At 41.3% G+C, this 24,856-nt stretch overlaps 2 protein-coding genes across 2 annotated transcripts; one reads left to right on the plus strand and one right to left on the minus strand.

Annotated features, from left to right (window-relative positions):
* Nucleotides 1-2,383: 2,383 nt before the first annotated feature.
* On the plus strand, nucleotides 2,384-7,103 carry TEX28 (testis expressed 28). Its single transcript, XM_025165670.2, has 4 exons — nucleotides 2,384-2,458; nucleotides 3,781-4,442; nucleotides 5,849-5,984; nucleotides 6,792-7,103. Exons 1-4 carry the CDS (start codon nucleotides 2,384-2,386, stop codon nucleotides 7,101-7,103), a joined length of 1,185 nt encoding a protein of 394 aa, XP_025021438.2.
* A 1,756-nt stretch (nucleotides 7,104-8,859) lies between these two features.
* Nucleotides 8,860-12,209, minus strand: OPN1MW3 (opsin 1, medium wave sensitive 3). Its single transcript, XM_007420519.1, has 6 exons — nucleotides 12,071-12,209; nucleotides 11,348-11,644; nucleotides 10,788-10,956; nucleotides 9,955-10,120; nucleotides 9,162-9,401; nucleotides 8,860-8,976 (listed from the first exon to the last, which is right to left on the minus strand). The coding sequence occupies exons 1-6, from the start codon at nucleotides 12,207-12,209 to the stop codon at nucleotides 8,860-8,862; spliced, it is 1,128 nt and encodes a 375-aa protein (XP_007420581.1).
* Between the last annotated feature and the right edge of the window lie 12,647 nt (nucleotides 12,210-24,856).

Below are 24,856 nucleotides of genomic sequence, written 5' to 3' on the forward strand. Positions count from 1 at the left end.
GATTGCTGAATGAGTGGTCGCTAAGTGAGGACCAGCTGTACAATTATATGCCAATTAACAATTGCACCATTAAACAATAAATACTGCACAATGGTAGCAAACATGTGTAGCTTGGTTTTGGGTTACAGATGGTTTGTAGCAAATACCTTCCCATTGCAAGAGGGAACTATCCCAGAACATACCCACCCCAAGGCCTTAGGACAGCCAGGTTTTAACTGCCTTCCTAAAAACCAGCAGCATCAGGGCCATCCAAATCACAGGGGGAATGGAGGGTGGAAGGCAGCATTTGAAAAGGCCCACTTTGTGGATCCTGCTGATGGCATTCCCTGAGAGAGGGAACCAGGTTCCTTCAGATGGGGTCTGAAGGGTGTTCTTTCAGAACCCATTTTTCCTGATCTCATTGGATGGGGAAATGTAATTGGGACTAAGCAGTCCCAAAGATACCCAGGTCCTAAGCCACAAACAGCTTTTTAGGTGAGAGCCAGCATCTTGAATTGCACTTGGAAGCCAACTGGTAACCATTACAGTCTCAGAGTAGGGGTGTGGTAAAAGTGGACTGAGACACACATATAAACTCAGGCTGCTGCATTCTGGAGCAGCTATAGCCTCCAACTGGTCTTCAAGGACAGCTCAAAGTGGAGCACATTGCAATTACCTGCAGATCATAATTTGTGCCTTATCCGCTGAGAAGAAGGCCTGTCATAAGATCAGTGAGGTAGTTATTTCAGACAGGAGATTTGGGGCAATATTAAGAGCAATCAAATGGATAATATTCTTTAACTTAGTAAATGTAATCTACTAGGAACTTGTTTTTACAAAAAAAAAAAAAACCATTCGAAGAGCAATTGGTTCATTTAAATAGGACTGCCATATTAATCCCATTAGTTGACAAAAGCTGTCTGTTAACCCCATGAATTTACACAGGCCCGTATTAATTAGTGGGATGGAGAAACTACACTGCATCAAGGTAGTATTCTAATTTCAAAAGCTGTTAATAGGCCAACATTTTTTATTCAAAAAATGTAATTTAATTCTTGGCAGTATGATGAAAAACAGTGTGTTTATACGTCTAGGCTTTCTATTATTTTGATTCTTCATAAAAAAACATGGGGTAAACAATTCTACTAGCAATTTTTCACAAAGAAGACATGAGCTAAGGGAGGTGAAGAAGACCCAAAAGTACTAGAAAGAAATACACCAAAACACTCAGAAAATTCTGAAAATAACATTAAAACCACAAATATTTTTATTAGGTATGATCCTACAGGACATAAATGAAAGTTATCATAATTTATTAAGATGTATGTCTGGCACAATACTGGAAAAGAGAAACCTTGCTGTCAATATATTGAAGAATACGCAGCAATGGAAAAACTATACATTCACAGGAGATACCCAATCAAATTCAAGCAGGAGTGGTTCCATTATATACAATATATCACACAGCAAAGCAAGCTAAGACACTAAGAATATAGTTTTTGAAGAAAAAGATAAGCTTAAAAAAAAAACAATTAAAATGATCCAAACAGAAATGAGTAATCATGTCCAAAGTAAAGTAAAAAAAATATTCAAGTAGCAATATGGGGGGGGGGAGGAAGAGGGGGGGTTACCAGAATGCCCTTTTTATAATATTTTTTATTTGTTTTGCTTTTTCATTTTTTTTTCAAAATCCTTTAAGTATTTTTTTTCTTTTTGTTTTGCTTTTTTTGCATGCATGTTTTACTTAATTAATAAAAAGATTTTTTTAACTCAATAGATTTTTAGATTACATCCTTTTGAACAAGAATTAATATTTTAGAAATGACCTCAGTGCATTTATGCTGTTGGAGATACAATGAAATTAATGCTCTTTTAAGATATATTGTTTCAATTTCAGTAAGAACCAATTCCATATGTTTACTCAACTTTGAGATTTAATATTTTCAGATATTTCTCTTCTGTCACTATCACATGGGAGTTGACTTCTAGACAAAGAGAACAGACCTACAGTCAAAAGACTTACGGTTCAGCATCCGAAAGACAAATACACGGCTCCAACTATTCAGTGGTTTGCAGAACTGATTAATATACAGTAGGTCAGTTATGGATGACTGTAATGAATCATGGCTTCAATTTATTGATATATGTATGTTTGTAAATATACATCTTGCATATTTTTGTTTTGTTTTTGTTTCTTCTTTTATAATTTTGGGTATCCTCTTTCTTTGTGTTTTGTATTTAGTTAATTAAAAAAAACCTCTTAAAAAAAGGGAGATAAAGAAAAACCATAAAGGTTACTTTTTAGCACCATATTTTAAGTAGGCCAAAGACAGTTACAACTTAGCTTCAGCAAAGGACAAATTAATGGTGCTTTTGTGCACTTGTCTGTTTCCATACAGCATTCATGGTAGACTATAGTTCAACCAAAGGAGAAACCTCCCAGCAGGCAGAAGCTTCAACAAGTCAAGCTCCCAGTTCAGTGAGTAACCAAAAAATGCAGTTGTTCATTTTTATCATTTTTATCTTGGAGACACTCTGGACCACAAACCAGAACACTCTGGACCACAATCAGATTGTAGCCTAGCATGTTGAGCAAACCCAGCCCTATGTTTAGTGTGTTGGATGAACTCAAAAAGTTGGATTGGTTTGGTAAACTATGGGTAAATTAAATATTGCTAAGTGTACTGTTTGAACACAGTCTATCACTACGTGATGAGATTCCAAGCAGTAATGCCCCCTGATTGTGACTAGTGGTACAGGTAGTAGCAGCTGTCATGATTCAAGGAGAATGACATGGGATGTCACTACAGTGTTCTAATGATAGGGTACTTTCTATGCAAGGATGCTTTCCCAGAATAGAACAGAAGATAGGGTAAAAGATAAGAAACACCAGCCACAAGCAAACAGGACCAAAATAGAATGTCATCCCTTAAGCATTATACCCACAGCTCATCACCTCTCAAATCTGAAGAGGCATTTCAAGAGATTTTTGACCACATCCTTGTCTCCCAAGAACAGTGATGCATACTGTATATAGCCAGTCTCTCCATGCCTTCTCTCTTTTTTCAAGAGATACTTTAAGAGACAGGTATGGTTGAGATAAATGGGAAGTTCTCCAGAAAACTAAAAAGGCAATTGGCTGCTGCATGTCTCTCTGACATTGCCACCATGGTTTTCCCCAATAAAGAAATGAGAGATTTTAAGTTGAACTAGTGTGTGCTTGTGCATGCTGAGCTATCCTGAGGAATCAGTGCCTAAATTCTCTGGTGAAGTAAGAGAGGCAGTCAAGATGGAAGAGAATGAACAAGGCTCAGAGTATAATTCAATTAGGAGTCTTGCTTAATTTAGAAAATTGAATTAAGAAATTTCTAAATTTCTTAATTTAAAAATTTGAATCTAGATCTTGGAGCTAAAAGAGCTAGTACTGAATATCCTGGGTGACAGAATTGGCATAGGCTTGGCTGAAAAGAGAGCTCACTGAACAGTTGTCTCTTATACAGCATCCCAGTCCTTCTCACAATCTCCAAGTGATAACACTCCATACTTTAAATACATTTTTAAACATATTGTGAAATTTATATTTACAGAAAGAGAAACCGACTGTCCTAGATGAAAGCAGAGCAGAGAATATGGGGGGAAATACAAAAAAGGCAGTATTAGGCTTAGTATTCTGGGATCACTCAAGGCAAGTACATTGTTAGCTAGCTAATGGAAGCTCCATGTAAACTATGACAATCCTGAGGTAGCTTAAATTGCTATACTTTTCTCTGATACTGTTGTCTTCCTGCTCCATCCTTGTAGCTGGTAGAGTCCAGTCGGGCCCGCAGCACCTCTGTTGCTTCCGGAACTTCCCAGTCAAGTTACCGAAGTCCAAAGGATGCTCTACGCCATCGCATATTGCACTTGTCAGAATTGCTGCGGGTGGAGAAGGCCAATCGTGATGACAACCTCTCCAGTTACGTGGAACTGGTTAGCAAGGCTGATCGGGAAAAGGCACCCTCCATCCGTCAAGCATTTGAACGTATCAACCAACGCTCCTCAGCTAATATTGCTCATCTCGAACAGCGTCTGCAGGATTGCTTAGCCCAGCTGAAGAGATTAGAACAGAAGATTTTCACATCTGTGGACAGCAGTTCCTGTGGCACCCCTACCCAGCAGCAAACCCCCAAGGGCAGCTTGACCTATCAAGGGCTATATAACATACTCAAGTTCCGCCCTACAGAAGCTGCTGTCATAGAAGAATACCCCATTCCAGAGAACAAGGAAAATGAGTCTATCCCAGAGGCAGGCCCAAAGCAATATCTTGAAGAGGAGAGCAAAAAGAAGGTTCAGGAGCTGAAGAGCCAGATCTTGGAGCTAAAAGAATATCACAAAACCCTAGAGAATGAGTGGCACGTGTTAGACAAGGCTTGGAAAGCTGATAAAAAGCAAATTATGGAAATCCTACAGGAGGAAAAGAAGAGGTGGGCATCTGCATTCTTGAGAACAGTGGTCCCCAGTATTCCATCTCCGTGACATTGCAGGGCTTGGTGGTCCCTGGTATCCTGTTTCCTCCTGCCACTCCTTCTCTTAGAACATCAGAGTTTTGTCTGGTGCTGAATCCACTGCTTCTTTCCTGGATATGAAGCTCTTTGCCTCATATGCCACACTCACACAAAAAAGCAAGCATTTTTCCTCCCTGTGGGAAATGTGTCATAATACAGACCATAACCTGCCTATTTCTCCTGATCTCCTCCATGTTTTATTGACATTATTCAGAAACTTTATGCTTTTCTTGTAATATGAAAACAGCATAACCACAACCTCCTTAGCCAGGAGGAATGTTATAATATTTCTTTAGAGAAAAACCCAACTTGTATGCAGAAGTATACAGAGAATGAAAATGCTTTTAGAACAATTAATCCCACTTGAGGTACCTTCACTCCAAATTTATCTATTTGTCTCCAGAGCAAAGCAGAAACACACAAGTACCGGGTTGATTTCTTTGTTGGTACTTTCCATCCCACAATCCTCAAAGCAGATTGTTACCCTTTTTTAAAAGATTTCTTTCTAAAAAAGTAATGTCAGTGAATGAACAGACAATTCTTCATGCATCCTCCTTCCTTCCTTCCTTCCTTCCTTCCTTCCTTCCTTCCTTCCTTCCTTCCTTCCTTCCTTCCTTCCTTCCTTCCTTCCTTCCTTCCTTCCTTCCATCTCTTTTAATAAAATAGTGTACCTGAAGCATGAAATAAGTAGCTAGACTGATGGCTGAGTTACCATTCCATTTGCTAGTAAATATCTATGTTATTGCAATTATGTAGCCAAAAGGGCCTCAGATTTGCATTGCCAATGAAGAAATTTGCTTTCAGATTTATTATGTCTATTTTCATCTTCAGATAATTTCATTTAGACAAAAGAATACCTGGTAGAGAACTGTTCAAAAGCACATTTAGCATAACAATTCAGCCTAGCCAATTGTACATCTACTTATTGTCACATCCTTGGCAGCAATTAATGCCTTTCTACTTCCAATCCTTACTGGGCTCCCGACAGCATTCCTTTTCACCAGTATTAGATTCAGTGCTCTGATGTACCCCAGGATATTTGATTTCCTTTGTTTCCACATTCCCAATCCCAGGTGGCACTGGATATTTATAATCCTCCCTCCTCCCTTCTCCAGGATGAGCATAGTCACCCACTTCTTGTACTTGGAGTGTCAAATCAGGAAGTAGAGTCAGCTCAACATAATCCATTTACAGCAATGCCTTAAGTGGTGACTGTAACAAGATCAGCCATTTGGTTGGGAAGCGGGGGTGTGGGGCAGAGAGAAAAGGGGAGTTAGAACACAGGACCAGATTATAGAACCTCACTTAATGCCACCCTTCTTCAGGCACTATCACCTGGAAGTACAAGTGAATGATGTGATACAGCTAAATCTCAATGAAATCACCAATCTCAAACATGATCTGGCCTGCACTGAGGAGAAGATGGTGTATCAGTCTTATGAGAGGTCCCGGGATATCTGGGTAAGAGATTGTCTAACTAGATACGCAGGTGCTGTGCACCGCACTGTTCTGAGGAGCAGGCAACAGGACAATAGAACAGGTTACATGTGGCTAACTGTGACAGAGTGCATAGAAATGGAACAAAAGAAGAATGTGGAATATCCCATTTTACTCAATAGGCCATGACAACCGTCTTTAGAGAGAGCAATGTATTTTTGCAATAATTAATGAAGGCTGCATTGACTGTCAACGTAGGGTGCCAGAAAACTCAGAGGATGCAGGATTATAGAATGATGTGTGAGTAGTACAAGCACTGGCACTGGCACTGTTGCTTTTTTTGCTGATAAGATCACCATGAACCTGCTTTTCTCTTTTGCACATACTGGAACACCAGTGTGTTAGCATTAGTAATGCCCATAAGTAGGATCCACAACAAAATGTTGCAGTGTGCCTTCACCTTTTGTAACAGTCAGCATTCTATGACCAACGAGCACAGTATTCATTTGGCTGTTTTGGAATGCCCTCAACCTTTTTTCCCCTGAGGTGTTTCCTCTCTGTGCTTTTGTAAACCCTGGGAGCCTTCTGAGCTTGCTGGTATCTGTCTATCTTGCCTAGATGGTGCCATTTGGGCTACCCAGGGGCCAGGAAACTGACCTTCCTCTTTGCATACATAAATAGAAGCATCAAAGAGCTAGACCATAGGAACCTGCAAATGGCAGGTGAAAAACAAGAGTGTGGAAATCCGCCCAGGGATAACTGAAACAGTGTCTGGAAACTGTTGGTCCTGTCCTGTCCTGACCTCCTGTCTTTTCCTTGTCCTTTTGGCAGGAGGTGCTGGATTCCTACCAGACCCGACTTGCCAAACTGGAAATGCAGCAGCAAGCCCAACAGCAGGAGGCAATGGAGATGCCCCAAGCCAGCGTGTATAAACTTTATGGACAGCTTATGAACCTCCTGTTGACCATTGCCGCCATTCTCCTGGTGTGTTTTTCAACAATTTCAGCTTGTGTTCTTCCTCTTCTGCGTACTCGCTGGCGGGCCATTTCCACTCTGCTTGCGATCATCATCGTAACTGCTGCATGGAATTACTTCCCTCACATTACTGAGTTAGAATGGGGCACGTGGCTTCCTTCAGCTTAGTAGTCGGACAACATTGGCATGAATACTTCTGGACCTATCCTGCGGATTCTCAACACTTCAATAGCTATTTATGTGTTTATTAAAATAAAAAAGAGTGTGTCTTTCTGTCCTTTTTTTTAATTTGCCCTTGATCGTTCCTGTAGCTATGAAAAACTAAATGACATAATGGTTTGAAAAGCCATTCCATGTGACAAACCACCTCTGGGTTCTAGCATCTCCGATGAGTTGAAAAAGACTGCAGGAAGCTTGAGGATTGGTGTTTATGTTTGATATGGAGGTTCAGGTTTTGGAGACAGGAAGAGAGAGGAACATGTGCACACACATACGTTTTGAACTGATTGGATATGAAAGAGAATAAATGGAACTTGACAGGTTTAAATCCTTGTACTCTTGTTTAAGCTATGCAGAATCAGTGCACAATTTTTTTGGTACCTGTGACAAGAAATCCTCCTGCATTCTAACTAATAACAGAAACTATATCCTGCAGTGCTCTTCTCATTCAGCTGACATGTCAGTTGAGATTTGCATAGGAGAACTTCCCAAAATGTTATATCTCATTGGTCAGATTTATTTTTCTCCCACTTTTCTGCTGTCAATGGTGACCCATACTTTCCAGTTTGAGGCAGTAGTTTCACCCTGCGTGATATCTATAGTTATCCTTTGTAAAAAAAAATTAAAATTACATTGTTTGGACATTTCCCTTTTTCCACTAATCCACAGTCATTATACTGGCACCTAAGGCAAATTTCCACATGTTTGGATACATTTCAAGCAGTATATACTGTGGGCAAAGGGCAGTGTTTTACAACATCATTTGTAAGATACAAACTCAACTTTTACACAGAAGTTAACCATTTTTGTACATTAATTAATTCAATCGCAGTGCTGTAGGCTTTTTAAAAATAATTTTTGCCCACTGCATTTCTAGCTAAATGTCCCATGGAACATGGGTGATTTTAATAGCAAATACTATATACAGAGTGGGTTCTGTTGAGCCATACTGAGGAGAGACACAGAGCCCTGGGATGGACAAAGTGCTAGGGCAAGGTCTCAGTTCTGATTTCTGCCAGAATTATGTTTGCTCCTGCACAACTAGAAATCAGTATCTCCAAACCTGCTGAGGCACAGAAATTTCAGGGAGCAACTTCATTCATCCAGCCTCCTTTCAATGGACTCCCTGCACCCAGCAAAAACCTCATAGGAGGGGGAGAGCAAAAGATAATCAGAATAGACCCTCTGTGGCTGACCTCTAGATTATCACCTTTTGTGGACACATCCATATATCTATCCATTCATTGGAAGTGGCATCTTGAAGACGATGTGGATTCTCTATACAAATCTTGGATAGACTTGCTTCACAAAAGTCGTATACTTTCCACAGGAGCCCCCTTTGTTCTGCCTCTCCTTGGAGTCCGAAGGATAAGTGAAAGATTAATTAAGAATACAATGATAGGGGATGAGCATCAAAACGACCCCTGAAGCCCCAGAAAAGTTTCAGACTGATGGAATATTTTAATATAGAAATCTGAACTTTCATTGCCACCCCTAATCAATTTTGAAAGAAAAGCAGAAACACTTCCCTCACCCTAGAAGAAATAGTCGTACCCAACCTGGGTCACAGTCTTAAGCCCAAAGAGAGGGTTTGTGACAATAGCAGCCCAATATGTCATATATTCATAGGGGATCCATATACTGCAGAAAGAAGGAGGCTCTCTTGGGAGGCAGAACTGTCTTGATATCCATCAAGAAGGAACATTTATGCTGGCGATACAGAAGAGTTAGAGACAGATGAAACTTCAGTGCGGGAAGTAGAGGAAACTTCAGAACCATCATCCACTTTCTTGCCAAACAGCTGCATTATGCAATTACGGAACTGCCGGGAGATAGAGAGATGTCAATAAGCATTTACAAGTTCTGCTGTCTTCCACCACCTACAACATAATCCATAAATGACATAATCCACATCCCCTGGTTGCTTTCTGTTCATTAGTCTTAATCTGTCCGTCTCTCTAATTTCCAACAATTTCTAGCTATCCCTTTTGGGACAGAGCAAATTACCTGTCTGTTCATGAAGACATAGATAATTGGGTTGTAAATGGTGGCGCTTTTTGCAAAGAAGGCAGGCAAAGAAGCTGTCATGGGGTGAAAGGCATAGCCTGGATTGGCAGCAGCAAAGCAGGCAAAAGTTGTATATGGTCCCCAGCAGAAAATATAGGCAAGGATCATGACCACTACCATCCTTGACACTTCCTTCTCAGCCTTCTGTGTCGATTCTGACTCTTTCTGCTGGGCTGCAACCTGTGAGAGGGAGGAAAGAAAGTAAGGTTAATAAGGTATATCTCACATCCCTAGGCTATCATTTGGGAACAAGAGAGAGAGAGAGGAATTTACAATGGAAATTGGATCCAGATTAAATTTTAATCAGGATACCCTTTTATAAGTAAAGTAATAGAAGCAGAGGTACAGAGAAGATGTACTTTAAGGAAAATTGGGAGTCCTTCTTGGCACTTGGGTAAAGGCCTTATTAGGAAACTGAGATGAGCCAGAGGACTTTTGTAGAAGTGAAGATCACATTATGGGGATCTTTCTAGGCATATATTGATAGGGAGGAGATTTTACTTGTGTGGCAATGTGATTAAGGGTATTCAAGTACAGTGACAGAACCGGGGCTCCATTAGGGAAGGCTAACTCTCTCTATAACTCTCAGTTAGAGACTCCATAGCAATGATACTTTCATCTGGGAGAAAGTGTGTTTTACAAGGAAGAGAGATCCAGTCACAAGGGACACGAAGGTGGATGCTAGAGGAAAAGGAAGGGTATATGACTTCTGTGATATAATGTATGTATTCACCGCACGGATAGCCATCCACACTTGCAAGTAGCAGAGGATGATGATGCTCAGGGGAATTATGCAACAGGTGACCATCAGGACAATCATGTAAGATTGGACACCAGGATCTTCATTGCCACTGAATACATCTGGACCACATGATGTTTTGAGACCATGGGGCCAGTATCTGGTTGGGAGGAGAAGAAAGTCATTTTCACTTTTGAGATTTTAATAATATTTTGAGCCTCTCTTGGTATGTTTTATGTTTGTTCATATAAACAAAACAGAAACATTTCTGATGCTACACAACATTCTGACCAAAGTAGATTTAAAATACACATGACAAAGCAGTTGTACTCAGAATTGCTTTAGACCTCAGCATCTGAATACCCTTGCATAGATTTCCTACTCATTCTTCACCTCCTCATGAAAACAAATGTCAAATGCAACATTTAATGACTTGTACATTAAAACAGATCAATGACCCACATAATCTCATTTCTCACTGAAAGGAAGAAAGCCAAATCATTGACCCACTCTTTGCTATAAACATTCCTGATTAAAGCTGCCCACCCTTAGCAAGACTTCTGTACAGCTTTAGTAAACATATATATCTGGCTAACATAGAATTAGAATTAAAATGGAATAGTCTTACTGTCCCTATATTTGCCCCTCTCATCAGTACCTTTCTTCTATGCACGTATGTTTACACTGCCTCAGCAACACAGTATCTTTTAGCTATGTTGCATTGCTGCTGAAAGTAATGAGAGTTTACTCCAGCACGTCTGGAGAACACCACCCTGCTCCTTTGTCTCCAGTGGTGCTGCTCTCTGCCATCCCCTCCTTATACTTACCTACTCCAACCAAAGATTGGTGGTGCTGTCCAGGTGGCAGACCATACCCAGGAGAAGAGAATGCCAGCAAGAGCCAGTTTGGCATCAAACTTGAGATTTCCAAAAGGTTTGCAAACCACAACCCAGCGCTCCCAGGAAATAATGGCCAAAGACCAGAGGCCTGTGATGCCTGGGAGGGAAGAGCAGAAGAGGACATGGCTCTAATAGATATGTGTGCGTGGATTATATGTAACCTATCATCACATTATTGAAATACAATTTCTCACCTGCTAAAACAGGAATACAAAACAGGATCAAGGGTCAGAAAGCTGAAATGGATACACTGAAGCCTTTACTAAATGTTCTGCCAGATGTGTCCTGGAATGCATGGGATTAATGGAATAGGGAAGCAACTCAGGGACATGGAGGGAAAAGAAGCAGCGTGATGGGTGATCTCAGAGGACAACAGGATTATAGGATGTGCTTACATAAGGGGGAAGAGGATAAAAGTATGACTTGGAGGGAAGGGATTGGAGTAAAAAGGGATTAAGCAGAAAACATGATGAATAAGTACTTCTTACCACAAACAGAGACAGTATAACCCTCCACAACACACAAGGGATGGCCAAGGATGAAATAGCCAAAGAACTGGTTGATGACACTGATGGTGCTAGCAATAACCGTTTCACCCAAATCAGCTATAGCCAAGTTCACCAGAATCCAGTTGAGCGGGTGCCGTAATTTCTTGAATTTGGCTGTGGCCACCAAGACCAAACCATTGGTAAAGACTGAGGCAATGACCACAAAGACCATCCAGAGTGAAGTTAAGTTGTAGACCCATCGTGGTGCAATATGATAATTTGGGCCTTCAAAAGGGTCTGCCAGAAGATAGACAAGGTTAAGTATTAGAAGGATCCCAGGAAGAATAACAGCATCTCAGGCAAATCCATCAGGGACACGCTTTGCCAAAATAAGACAAAATTCCTACTCTTGCACATCATTCAAGAGTTTATCCACAGGAAAGTGCATCCTTCTCCCCAACTTACAGTATACTAAAACCATCACCATCACTCCCATCCCCCTACCAGGACCCGTTGAGAGCCCTTCCTTATCCAGAATCTTTCCAGTGGCGTCTGGCAGATTCCATTTCTGGACCCCTCTTTCAGAGGCCTGTAATTGTCAGAGTTGTAGTCAGCTGGAGAAAGTCATTCTATTCCTGCTTCCCCTGCTCTGTCAAAGTTTATCCTGTGAACCAACTGTAGCCTGCCCACCTACCCCAGTTCTGAGGCCCCTGCCAAACTCACCACGGGTATTGTTGCTGTTGGTGTAAATAAATACACTTTCTCTAGTGGTATCATCATCGTTGCGCCGCCTGGCAGCAAATACTGCCACATTCCAGGCCTCTGTCATGGCCTTTGCTACTTCTTTCCCCCTTGTTTGCATTTCTTGCCCTCTCCCCCTCTCCCACGTTCTCTTTCTTTCTCAATTCTCTCTTTCTCTTTGTTCTCTCTCTCAGTCCCTGATCAGTCTCTCCCATCCGATAGTCTATGTTAAGGTACAAAGTCCTACCCATTTATATATCAACCCCCCCCGGAAGATTAAGCTTTCATCTTGGAGAACAAGATCCCCCAAAGCCCTTAAACGTTTTATCCCTTAATTGGGCTACAATGCTACAATTTGGCCCTCTCCCTGTCTTATTTTCTTCTTCTTTCCCTCCTCCCCTGCCCTGTTGGCTGCACATTAACAGCTTGCACGTGTCCTGCGTCACCAATGGTATCTTTGCCGGACACTTCGGGTGAGAGATGAGCATGGAGGAGGGATTAGAGAGTCAAAAGAGCTCCATTAAGCTGTTTCAGAATGGCCTTTCCTTGCAATTTCTGAATGTCCCATTGTCCTACCTTACTCCCACTTTACTGTAACAGAAGTGATGATTTGTCACCAAAGCCAGCACCCAGGCAACCTACCCTAAGAAATGAACTTCAAAATCTTTTTTACATAGATCAACAAACATAGATGAACATGACTTGCCAAGAACAGTGGCATTGTCCCAGGGCCTATTCAAACAATGCCCAAACACTCATCACACCAAGCCACAAAGTAATTTGTCTTGGAAACTCATTCCCAACACTAGATAGTAATTATATCATAGGCCAAAAACTATTGAGTGGTCTTCAGGATCTTTACCAGCAAGCCTCTAAACTAAACACATATTCAAGAGTCTGCCACCATTACATACAATCAACTTAAGGACACGGGAAATGATTTTTGAAGAATATCACCTCAAAGAATTGCAATACATGCATTGCCCTTACAGAGAGTTAACTGAAATTACGAGGTAAATAAAAATAATGTAATGCATGGTGGCCACTGACATCTCTCCCTTTCCTACAAAATGCACTGTTGATACCTGTGATTTTTAAATATTAGCTTTTTAATTATTATTATGTTGGGATGGAAGTGCTTCAGAGCAAAATGTTTGTTTCAGTACTGCCATCTTTCATTCTACTGAAGACCTTTGAACCCTCATAAATCCAGGGACGATTGTAGGAATTGACAAGAGTGAACAGCTGGAGGTCAGTACTTTGCTTTCAACCTTCCCAGCTTCCCACAGAGAAAAAAGTAGGAAGGGATAGACCCAGAGCTGCTGCCCATGAAGCAGCAAGAAGGGGAGGGCTAGGATGATCTAATAAGATGGAAAGGTGATGTTGGGAAATATTTGTGAAGGCAGGCAAAGCTGCAGACAACAATATATGGTGGCAAGAGGGGAGAGAAGGAGCAAGGGGATATGTGCATGTGTGTGTACGTGTGTGTGTAGAGAGAAAATGAAATAATTGGAACTTGTGCATGATGTGTACAGAACTTTTATGCTGGGGTTAGGAAGTAAAACAGAGAGACCATTCAAGGTCAGTGAGAGAAATACCAATTTGGAAGTATGTATTTGTATTCTGAACTCTGACCCCAGCTATGTTTACCATTCAGGTTCTTGGCGATGCTACTTTTTCATCTTGATCACATTGCCTTATGTTCAACAGATGTTCTGTGACAAGATGACCCCATCAAAGCAATTTTTTGTGAAACACCCATACCCCTGGGCATCATGGTATTTTCTCAACATTGTAACATGCCCACAGCTCCAAAAGGTTAGATATATGTTGGAATGCCTTTTGTTTTGAAGTTTTGTCTATCTTTTTCATACCTTCTGGGGGCAAGCCCTTGCTTATGCCTTAGTCTTGGCATCGTTTTTATCTTGGTATCCTCTGAAGCCAACCAAGTATAAACTAATTCCTTTACTTTGTCAGTGATACTACAGTATCATATGTATGATGATACATCATCTATCTTGAAACCATCATAGTACAAATAATCCAGGAAAAACACACCTTTTAGGCTAGTGGGCACATCTGGAATTTTGAGAGTATGTTATGGGGCAGTACTATATGGAGACAGATGGCTTGCCTGTACCCAGAATGACGGCCACAGCAGGCACTATCAGCTTCAAAATATCCATTTAACAAAAGACAAATTGGAAAGGTTGCTCCATGCTATCCTCTCTAGCCCTCTAATTTGCTTTCCATGACCTGAATTTATCTGTTTCAGGTATGTGAGCACTCATCGACCCTTCTAAAAAAAGTATTTCTCTTTGATTTACAAAAAAATTAGCCTGACCTGAATTCCCATGGCTTTTCTTTAAAAAACAAACAAACAGAAAAAAAACCCCTTCTGGATTCCTGGATTCTTTACAAAAATTCAGTTCCTTAACATTTAACATAGTCAAGGCCTGCTTAAGACATTTTTCTGCCTGATACTGACCGGCAGAATAGTGCCATCATCCCTTAATCCCTAGTCAAGATATATTAAGTCCCAGGCTGTCAAGTTATTTTTGTTCCTAGGCAGAAAATTCTGTAAATGCCTCTCTCCGAAAACAACAACAACATAATACATTAAGTAGAACATCCTGAGCATACTCCCAGCACTCCCAGTTGAGGGATGCAGGGAACAATATGCTGGTTTATAAATCAGTGATCCTAGCTTGCACAGAACATTATGAACATGCTTGGGGTAAAACTGGGCTTTGCTTGTGACATATGGGTGAAAATATGCCTAAACTGTCTTTCCTGTTCAGGGAATGCTACGTGCAGGGTGGGCATAGCTAAGGTTGGTGACCTAGCCTACACCTTCTCTATCTTACCAAAAAGCATTATGTGAAAGCTTTGCGAAGAGGTTCTCGCCTCTTTTGCCTGGCTTCCAGCACCCAGGGCTCTTCTCTGCATGCTTATGATGCACTTCCACAGAAAGAAGGGAGCTGGGTGAATAATATCACAATAGTTTGGTTGAGTTCCCCTCATCATATTCTTCCTTTCTGCCCATTGTAGATTTCTTCTGCTTTAACTGCTTATTGTTTTGCACTATAATTAAATAAGTGATTTAAATACCTATTTCAAATATTTTGATACTGCTAATTGTCTGTGAGGATGAAAAAAGTGATGTAAACAAGTAAACTATAGTGGATTTATGCTAGTGTACATGTTGCATATGTATACAGTACTACTAGGGTATCTAAATTTGCAGTGGTGAAAGTGATTTAATTTAGATTTAATGCACTTGGAAATGTAACCCTCCAAAAAACCAAATGGAGTTCATGACTTGGAATGCAAGTTGGTCAACAGAACAGGAATCTGAGTAGTATACAGTCCACAAAGATGTTTGTGAGTCTAGTCCCTGTTTACATGAGTAGGAGCGCTCTTGCATGGAAGAGAACTTCTCTATAGACCGTATCACATCTTAATAAGAGGAACACTTCATTGGCTACACATCGCCATGGACCAAGTCTATCCAAAAATTTATTTGCACCTTGAGAGGCAAACAAGTTTTACTTATTTATTTATTTGTTACTCCAGCTTATAGGCTGCTTCAATCATGAACCAAGTCTATGTGGTTTATGTTGCCAGTTACAAAAGAAAAGATTAAAAGCAATAAATATGATAAAAATAACAACAGTTCTCACATAACATGCTATGCCAAGGAGCAACAGTCACAAACCTGTAATAGAAAAAAGAAGAAAAGAGCCCTGTAGAATGGTATCCATCACATTGTTCCCTGAAAACCTTCCCTGAAGATAGATACCAGTCTAAACTCTTAAGGGGGATGCTGTTCCAAAGAAGTGGGGCACCAGCAGAGAAGGCCCACCCCCATGGACCCTGATAACAACATTCTCCCAGCATAGGGGCCTACAGGGAGTCCTCCCTTCCAGATCTTTTGGACAGACAGATGCCACCCAAAGCTGAGCATCAAAGAACTTTTGATGGCCATAGCAAGATTACAGGTATTTAATCAACCTTTTAGATTATTAGATGTAAAATGTGAAAAGAGACTAATGCCCAAGAGTCGTTATAGCTGATTTAACAGGATATTTCCATAGAAAGTATTCCTGTAAAACATGCAAATTCTCCTTTCTTAAGGAAAATTCCTTTCTGTTAATCTTAACTGCCTTCAGAAACTTTTTTTGCATTAAACCTGAGGATTTTGCCTGAGGTTTATATATACAAAAATCTGTTTTAAAAAATTATGAGTTAACTTGGAGATTCATAATATATTTGCATTGGATAAATTAAACAATTCTCAGAGTAGCCTTCTGATATTCTACATACAAGAAGATGTTCTAATAGGAAACTCATTATTAAAATTATACCATCTGTGCCCAAGTAGGAAGTAACTGCAGATTTGGAAGAACCCAAAGTTTACTGAAATACAAAAATATTTGGGGAAGGGATGAGAGAGTAAAAGGGAGGAAAAATAGAAAGGAACATTCCCAAATTCCAAACAAAGGTTTTGTGAGGATTGAGCATGCTCAGTGGGATGGAAAGTTGCCTGACATATCTCACTTTCATTGAGACCAAAAGAGAGAGAGAGAGAAATAAAGAAATCTGAGAAAAGAAGGAGAAAAAGGATGGGAGTATTGTGGCTGGCTAGAATTCAATACTGAAATTCATTTTGGTTTTACTGTGTGTGTAACATGTTAAATGACAGGTAGTTACAGACAGTGAAACATATCACTTGTTTACATTAAGACTGGCCCTGCATTACAAAGAATTATGGCTGGCAGAAGCAAACATGCAAACATGAAGACCGCCAAAGAAACGTATGGACTTCCCATGTTGACTCTCCCGTGAATTAATCTATTCGTTTTTATTGTGATTGTTTGGGGTGTGTGTGCTGGTTTTATCATCTAGTGAGCTGCCTAGGGTTGTGGTTACAATATGGATGGTTATAAGTAATTAAATTAGTTGTTCTCATTCTGTAAAGGTATCAAAATGGGTAATAGCTTTTAACAGAACATCCTTCTTGACCTAAATCAAGCCAAAGCCAAACACAGAGTCTGGGTTCACACAACACACTATGACACAATATGGTTTGCTTAGTTGGCTTCATGTTGAATTATGTTGAATAAATTCAGCGAGTATGGTGTGTAAATCATGGTTTATAACAAGATGCTAGGAATTGCAAGTCAGCAACATCTGGAGGACCAGAGGTTCCTAATTTATTTGAAATAAAAGTGGTGCAGCTTCTATTTCATTATTACTGGCCCAAGCAACTGAAAGTATGAACAAATGGTGCTTTTCTGGTTGATGTTAAATTTCATGACTGCTAAATTTCAAAGGAAGATAATAAATCTGCTGTAATAAACTTGTACTTTAGGCCTTGCTGGTCTCTGTGGTACTCTGGCTGCTTTCCTCTGCAATTCACAAGGAAGGCAATATAGAATATTCATGTTAAAAGAGCAATTACAGAATTACATGTGTAGTTATATTGACAAAGCGTTGTGATGGCCAATGTTCCTGGTTATTACATCAGCTATGTAATGCTTACAAGATAATGTCCCTCTCATATGTTAGTCTAGACTTTTCTTTTTTACTGTAACTCTGAATCATGTCCTAAATAGCTCATTCTGTTGGATGGCTACTAGGTAGGATGGAGGCCTGTTTTCTTTCCTTCTCCTATCCAGCATTATCTATTGGCTTTCCCCCAAATCAAGCATCTAGTCCCAAAAGCAACAGGGACCAGCAACCTTTTGGTGGCTGATGGATGCAGTTTTTCTGGATGCAGTTATTTTGGACAGCAGCGCACTGCAGGGCGCAAGGAGTTTGTGGCTTTACCCAAATGAAGGGAGCCAGAATTTTCAGAGCATTTGCCAGTGGTGTGTGTGTGTGGTTGAATGTATGTGTGTATACTCTCTACTTTTTGAAAGCTGTGTCTTTGGACCCTTTTAATGTTGTACATGCTTTATCTGCCCAAAATCATATTTCGTTGTTTTAGTGTCTTGCTTTGAGATTTCAGCAGCATGACTCCGGGGTGTTCTAGAAGCCATAAAAAGGGGTTTTAGGGCCCATCTGTGGATTGTGGTCTACTCTTCCTTTATAGTCCTGAGTTCGGATGGTTTGGATTGCAAACTATCCAAGCTGTCAAATGATCTAACTCTGAACTGATATTGTCACAGTAAGAAGGCCACAGGTCCTTCTTCAATTTAAGAATCATCCATTCATTATCTATAGTATTCTTAACCTGCCCCTCTCCTAAATTACCAGGGTACAGCAGATTACTCGCAATCCAGCGTAATATTTCTGAGCCAAATCCGTTTTCACTTGGCACTAAAAGGAATGCAGTGTGGGCTACCATGCAAGTTTCCAAAGACCGGACTATCCAGAAAATAGTGTGAAGCTCCTGCAAGTTAAGCTTCCCCTGACAAAGGAACCCCAAAAGAAGCCCGTGCTTTGCAGGGGAGTAAATTGATATAGGATGAGTGATTGATTCAGGATTTTTGGTCCCAAGTTATTTAGGACAGGTTTGCACCATCGCCTTATTTGAATGCTGTCCCACAGAAAAGAAATGTCTTAAACATAAAAAGTTCTAGCCTAGCATTCTTGCTGACATGCTGCATGCTGCATTTCTGTATGGGATTTTGTGATGTTATAATTGATTATTTTGCATTGAGCCACTGTCTAAAGTTTGAAGTGGTCCTGTCCTGATTCTGGGTTACCCCTTCAGAGAGAATTGAGCTATATATCACCATCTCTTAATCGAGGCTATGGCCATTTCCCCACATGTGACTTATGATGTCTTCATAACAGCACACAGCTATTGCTGAAGAGAAATGAAACTTACCCTCATTTTGATATTTTGGCTCAACAACGTTTGGATGACTCTAGAAGATGCTATAAATCACTCTTGCGGAAATGGCTCATATATTAGGTTGTTCTGTGAAAAAAATCGCTTCTCGGACTTTTGGCTAAGATCAAGTATAGGTGTTCTGTGAATAACTTTTTTCCTGATGGTGATTTAATCTCCTGAGAACTAACAGCCCCTATAATCTAAACACTGGGATCCACAGTAAAGCCAAATATTTAGTAAGATTTTAAGCTACCAACTTGGAAAACTACCATTTGCCTTGAACTTCACATCCAACTTTACAGCTGAAATATGTTGAAATAATACAGTTTGATTGATTGATTTGTTTGTTTATTTATCAAATTATATGGCTGCCCATTTCACACAAGGTGATCTGAGCAGTGTACAATAAAACCAACTATTAAAATAAAATATAAAAGCCAATTAAAACAATTGAATAATTAACATAAGTAAAAACAAGATTGTGAGAGGGTTAATTACGATGTTATACGTGGTACAACCAACGCGTGGGCTCTCTGCTGCCAGGGGATCCCCAGGCCAGATGGAAAAAACACATTTTGTGGGCTTTCTGAAAGGCCATAAGGGTTGGGGCTAATCTTACCTCAGGGGAATGATGTTCCAGAGGGTGGGTGCACAGCAGAAAAGGCTCATCTCCTGGGTCCCGTCAGATGGAACTCCTTAGCAGACGGGACCTGCAACATGCTTCTCTTGCTGGACCTGATGGGACAGGGAGAAGTAATCAGGAAGAGGCAGTTCCTCAGGTAACCTGGCCCCATGCCGTGTAGGGCTTTAAAGTTCAAAACCAGCACCTTGAATTGCACCCAGAAGCAAAGTGGCAACCAATACAGCTCATGGAGCAGAGGGGTAACGTGTACTTCTAGGAACACCCAAAACTGCCCACACTCCTGTATTTTGCACCAGCTGAAGCTTCCAGATACTTTTCAAGGACAGCCCTATGTAGAACATGCTACAGTAGTCTATTCGGGAGATGACTAGGCTGGGTAACTGTGATCCAGGAACTGTGATCCAGAACTCACGATCCAGGAATGGATGCAACTGGCACACAACATGAAGTTGTGCAAAGGCCCTCCTGGCCAAGACTGCCACCTGCTCCTTGAGCAGGAGTTGTGAGTCCAGAAGGACCCCCAGATTGTGCACTGGGTCTGTTTGGGGCAGTGCAACCCCATCCAGGACCAAAGTTGGTAGAGTCCTGGAATTGGAAGGGCCTAAAATCCAAAGCCACTCAGTTTTGCCAGGATTCAGTTGAAGCCTCTTGTTCCCCATCGAAATCCCCACAGCCTCCAGGCACCAGAACAAGACATCAATAGCATCACTTAGTTCACCAGCGGTGGAGAGGTACAGTTGAGTATCATTAGCATACTAATGATACCTCACCCCATGGCAACTGATGATCTCCCCCAGCGGTTTCATGTAGATGTTAAACAGGAGTGGAGAGAGCACTGAACCCTGTGGGACCCCACATAGTAGAGGCCAAGGGTGGGACCTCTCACTCCTGTTCAGCACCAACTGGTATCAGCCTCATAGGAAGGAAGAACCAGGACAATACAGTGCCACCCATTCCCAAACCCCAAAGCCAATCCAGAAGGATACCACGGTTGATGGTATCAAAAGCCACCGAGAAGTCAACTAGAGCCATAGCATAATATCAAATCCTGAATTTATTTTCTTATTAGTTCATGACAATAATGGGATTAATAACTAATGGAGTCTTGAATAGAAGATCCCATATTACTTTGTGTAACTCCCTTCCACTGAGAATAGCCTTATAATGATTCAGTACCGTATATGCCACCTGTTGAGCAGTGAAGAGCCCCAGACTGGGACACACAGATAAGAGCCACTGGATAAAGCATACTGGAGAATTCTCTTAGATTTGGCCCATTTTAATTAAAAGTAATTGTAGCAACACAGCTGGGCAGGTAGGGGGAAAGGCTGGAGGTTTCAGGCCTTCTTTCCCCAAAGCCTTAGGGATCCACCCACTCTGGTCCCACTTCCTGCATCTTGCTATAGTGGCTTCGTAGAACTCATTGCCACCATTTATCTTTCAGGTGGTACCTCACCTTATACCCTCCCTGTAGCCCTTCTCTGTGAGAGAGGTAGGGCTTCCACCAATTGTACCACTCTTCTAGTGAATGAGAGGTAAAAGTGGAAATAAGGAAATAATTTATAGAGCCACCTCCTGGCCATATAGAATCAAGGTGTGTAACTAGAGGATGCATCCCTTCCTTCCCTACTTTTTTGGCAGCTAGACCTTTTTCTCTCTAGAGCAGTGTTTCTCAACTTTGGCAACTTTAAGATACATGGACTTCAAGTCCCAGAATTCCCCAGCCAGCCATGCTGGCTGGGGAATTCTGGGAGTTGAAGTCCACACATTTGGAAGCCCTACCTCTCTCACAGACCAGGGCTACAGGGAGGGCATAAGGTGGGGTACCACCTGAAAGATAAATGGTGGCAATGAGCTCTACCAAGCCACCTTAGCAAGAAACACTGCTCTAGAGAAACAAAATAAAACGTTATTAAAAAGAAAACAGTATATAAAATCCAACCCCTTTTTCAGATATTAATATGCAAGTTTTGCCTGTTGAAGGAGATAAAGGCAGTGCTGCCTTGATAACACAGTTGCTTCCAAATGAGTTAAAAAAGAAAAACAAATCTAAAACAAAATGTTCCAGTCAGAGCACAAGATAATGCTGGTCTGCTATAAATTGCTCATTTGCTACTCAGCTTGGGAAGATACAGAGCAAAAAGCCAAGGAGAAACTAAGACTGTGAAGCTATATTCGTTAACCCAATCCAAAAGATGGAGCCATGGAATTGCACACTATTGACAGTCCTACGAGGTAGACCAGACCAAGAAATAAACTCCACGCAAGATTAAAAACTCCTTTTATTGAAATGGCTATAGTAACATAATCTTGCAAGTCTGATTGTCCTCCCTGTCCTCTCTCTTTTATAACTCTGTGATTTAGGGAGGTGTCTATGTGAGGCGTTTGCATACGCTTTCTACATGTCCCAGACTTAATCTATGTTTTCCTTTTCATCTCTTTGGTAATGGTTCTCCCTTCTCCCTCTTTACTCTCTATAACTATTCCCCAATCTGTACAGAGACATAAACAGAAGAGCCAAAAAGGCCCACAGCAAAATAAATCAGAAGTCTTATGCAGTTTTCTGGCTAGAACATTTTCCTACCTCTACAGAAACAATCTGAACCTCAAATCACAGTCTTCTGCTGCTTTTTCCTAGATCTCTCCTAGCTTCTTGGGATAATTCCAGTGTAATGGTCTGTGGGAATGACCTTGGGAGACAGAAGGATGAGCCACAGCCTAGACAACTGTCGTGCAAAAGCCCACAGAAGGATTCTGTTACTGTAACCCTACAATAACACCAGTGTCAGTATTCATAGTTTGTGCTTCTTGTCTGGACTACCTTGAAGGGCTGACATCAGTCTTGCAAGTCTGAAAGCATTTCTCCCCTCCTTTACTTTTACTGTCCCAAAAACTAGGGAGGGTCCCTTCTGAGACCCTTCCCACACCACTTTTCCTTCTACGGGCTGAGATACCTTTGGCATGATGGTTGTCTAGGCTGTGGCTCTTCCTCCTGTCTCCCAAGGTCATTTCACAGACCATCCAGTCACTTATCAGAGCTGTTGGGGAAATGAAACATTCCCTTGTTTTCCTTGCTATCCCCAGCATTCTGCCTTGGTCTTTTACAAGAATAAAGCTTCTGCTCATTTTGAAGCTGAGGGATTTTCCTGTGTGCACATGCCTGAGAGAAAGTGTGTATTTGAACTGAGACACTGACTAGCCTAGCATTTAGACTGGCTGAGAATCTGCAGTATTAATGCTGGCTGGCTACTCTCAACAGATGCTTTGAAAAAGCACTTCTGTTCTTACCGTGAACTGCATAGAATATCTTCTTCATAGTGGCAGATAAGTACTGTATGTGAATTAAGACCTCCAAATCTTTCTATTTCTCCCATCACGTTCCAAAACAACTCCAGGCAGTTTGTAGTAAAACAAACAGATAAATAAAAACATTAAGTAAAACAGGTTCATTAATAATTGTATAGAAGTATAAAAAATGAAATCATGATGAAAACTATTTAATAGCACTCATCTTGTAAAGATGATTTCATGGTCCAACCATGGGGAAGCATAAGAGGTGCTAAAATGCCCATTAATGAAGATACAAGACTAGGTGTGCGCATTTGTGTGCTGAGGTGACACCACAAAGAACAGGAGTTAGGCAAGCATTTTGTCTGTGTGCCTGCACATGGAATTGCCAGCATGGAGAGTGAGGGATAGGAAAGTTCTGTGGATGCATTTGTATGCAAAGTTCTTCTGAAGCTGAGTGGGAGATGGTCAGGTAGTCTGAGGTCAATGGAGCACAGAAAACAGTATTCTTTAGAACAGTGTTTCTCAGCTGTTCTCATACTGGCTGGGGAATGTTGATTGTTGAAGTCCACACATCTTAAAGTCCCCAAGGTTGAGAAAGCCTGCTTTAGAATGAGGGCTGAGCCAGAGTCATTGCCTGGAGCAAGCTGTGGTCAATCTGTTGGGAATGTGGGATAGGAGCTAGACACTGACATTGCTTCCAGTTACTGGGCAACTGTGACAGCTTGGTTTAAGTAAGCCCACTGGCTAGACTCACATGGCTGTAGAGCCTTCCTCCAGCTGTGGTTGGTAATAAGGCAGTTAATAGTGTCAGGTTCGTCAAGTACTTATAGCCTTCTTGCAAGTTAGTTTGACATGTTTCTGTTGGGGTTAGGAGAGTCTTTGCACAGCCTGGCATTCATATCTGCTGGAAGGGTGCCTCTAATGGTAGACAAAATGAATCAGGGAAAGCACAGGGCACCCCAGCATTGTCCACACCCGAGTCTATCAGCATTTCCTCCTTGGAGGCCAATTCAGCCATCCAGAGCACAACAGACAACATGTTATCGAATCAGTCAGAAGGCTTTCTGAAAACAATTTTCACCATATTCCTGAAGGATAGCCCTGTAGGGCACTCTAGACCTCTAAGGGGAAACAATTCCTTATGAATGGGGCCATCACCAAGAAGATCTGGCCCTAGGCCTCTCCTTCTTATGTACCTTTTGAAGGGCAGGAATTCAGCACATCCTCCTCCTAGGTTGACAACACAGGGTAGTTAGATTCAGTTCAGGAGAACCTCTCTGTGAAAGATTGTGGGAAGGCTGGGAAAGGGATGGGAGAGTCAAGCAATAGTAGGCAAGTCAGTTGGCAGCTTATCTCATAAAACACAACTTTAGCCCAGGTGGTGAGAAAGCTGGGAAGAGGCATCTTCAAATCATTCAAAGAGACTGTCTTAACTAACTCATTGTAATTGAGGGTGGGAAATTCCTCTAACGGTTTCCAATATTCTCTTTTTATCTCAGACTAGTGTTAAAGAGACCTTCCAGAAACCTCTGTAGTTCTGCTTCCTTGATCTTGCCCACTTGCATGGGATCTGGCACTGTCCTAGACATACCAAGGAGACAAACCATGTATGGGTTTATAGGCTAAAACCAGCACTTTGAACTGTATTTGGGAACCTACTGGTAGCCAAAGCAGTATCTGCAACGCCAGTATTATATGGGTACAGTAGTTCTCTCTCCCCCCCAAATAGGGTTACTGCTGCATTCTACACTAAGTGCAGTTTCCAGGTAGACTTCAAAGGCAGCCCTAAATAAAGTGGATTGCAGTTATACAGCTTAGAGGTGTCAGTGAAGGCCTGAGTTGCTATCGCTGGACTATTGCTGACTGCATTAGATCACCTTTCTTTGCCATACAGGCTCAAGCTTGCCCTAATTCTCTCCTCCACCTCCACTCCATTAAACTGCATTGAGCTTCCTTTACTCCAAGCTGCTCAGCTGATTATGAGGTGACA

This window comes from Python bivittatus, unplaced genomic scaffold (assembly GCF_059951505.1).
Source record: "Python bivittatus isolate LINGU-HERP-01145 unplaced genomic scaffold, Pbiv_v1 ctg000220_np1212, whole genome shotgun sequence".
Lineage (NCBI taxonomy): Eukaryota > Metazoa > Chordata > Lepidosauria > Squamata > Pythonidae > Python > Python bivittatus.

Bases quoted from the DNA above. Each gene is read 5' to 3' on its own strand.
- OPN1MW3 (XM_007420519.1), bottom strand. From the start codon at position 12,209: ATGCAAACAAGGGGGAAAGAAGTAGCAAAGGCCATGACAGAGGCCTGG. The intron at 10,121-10,787 runs GTAAGTATAAGG...CCTCCCAACCAG, and splicing joins CCAATCTTTGGTTGGAGTAG to ATACTGGCCCCATGGTCTCA. The intron at 8,977-9,161 runs GTAATTTGCTCT...ATCTCCCGGCAG, and splicing joins ATGTCTTCATGAACAGACAG to TTCCGTAATTGCATAATGCA.
- TEX28 (XM_025165670.2), top strand. From the start codon at position 2,384: ATGGTAGACTATAGTTCAACCAAAGGAGAAACCTCCCAGCAGGCAGAA. The intron at 2,459-3,780 runs GTGAGTAACCAA...CCATCCTTGTAG, and splicing joins CAAGTCAAGCTCCCAGTTCA to CTGGTAGAGTCCAGTCGGGC. The intron at 4,443-5,848 runs GTGGGCATCTGC...ACCCTTCTTCAG, and splicing joins CTACAGGAGGAAAAGAAGAG to GCACTATCACCTGGAAGTAC.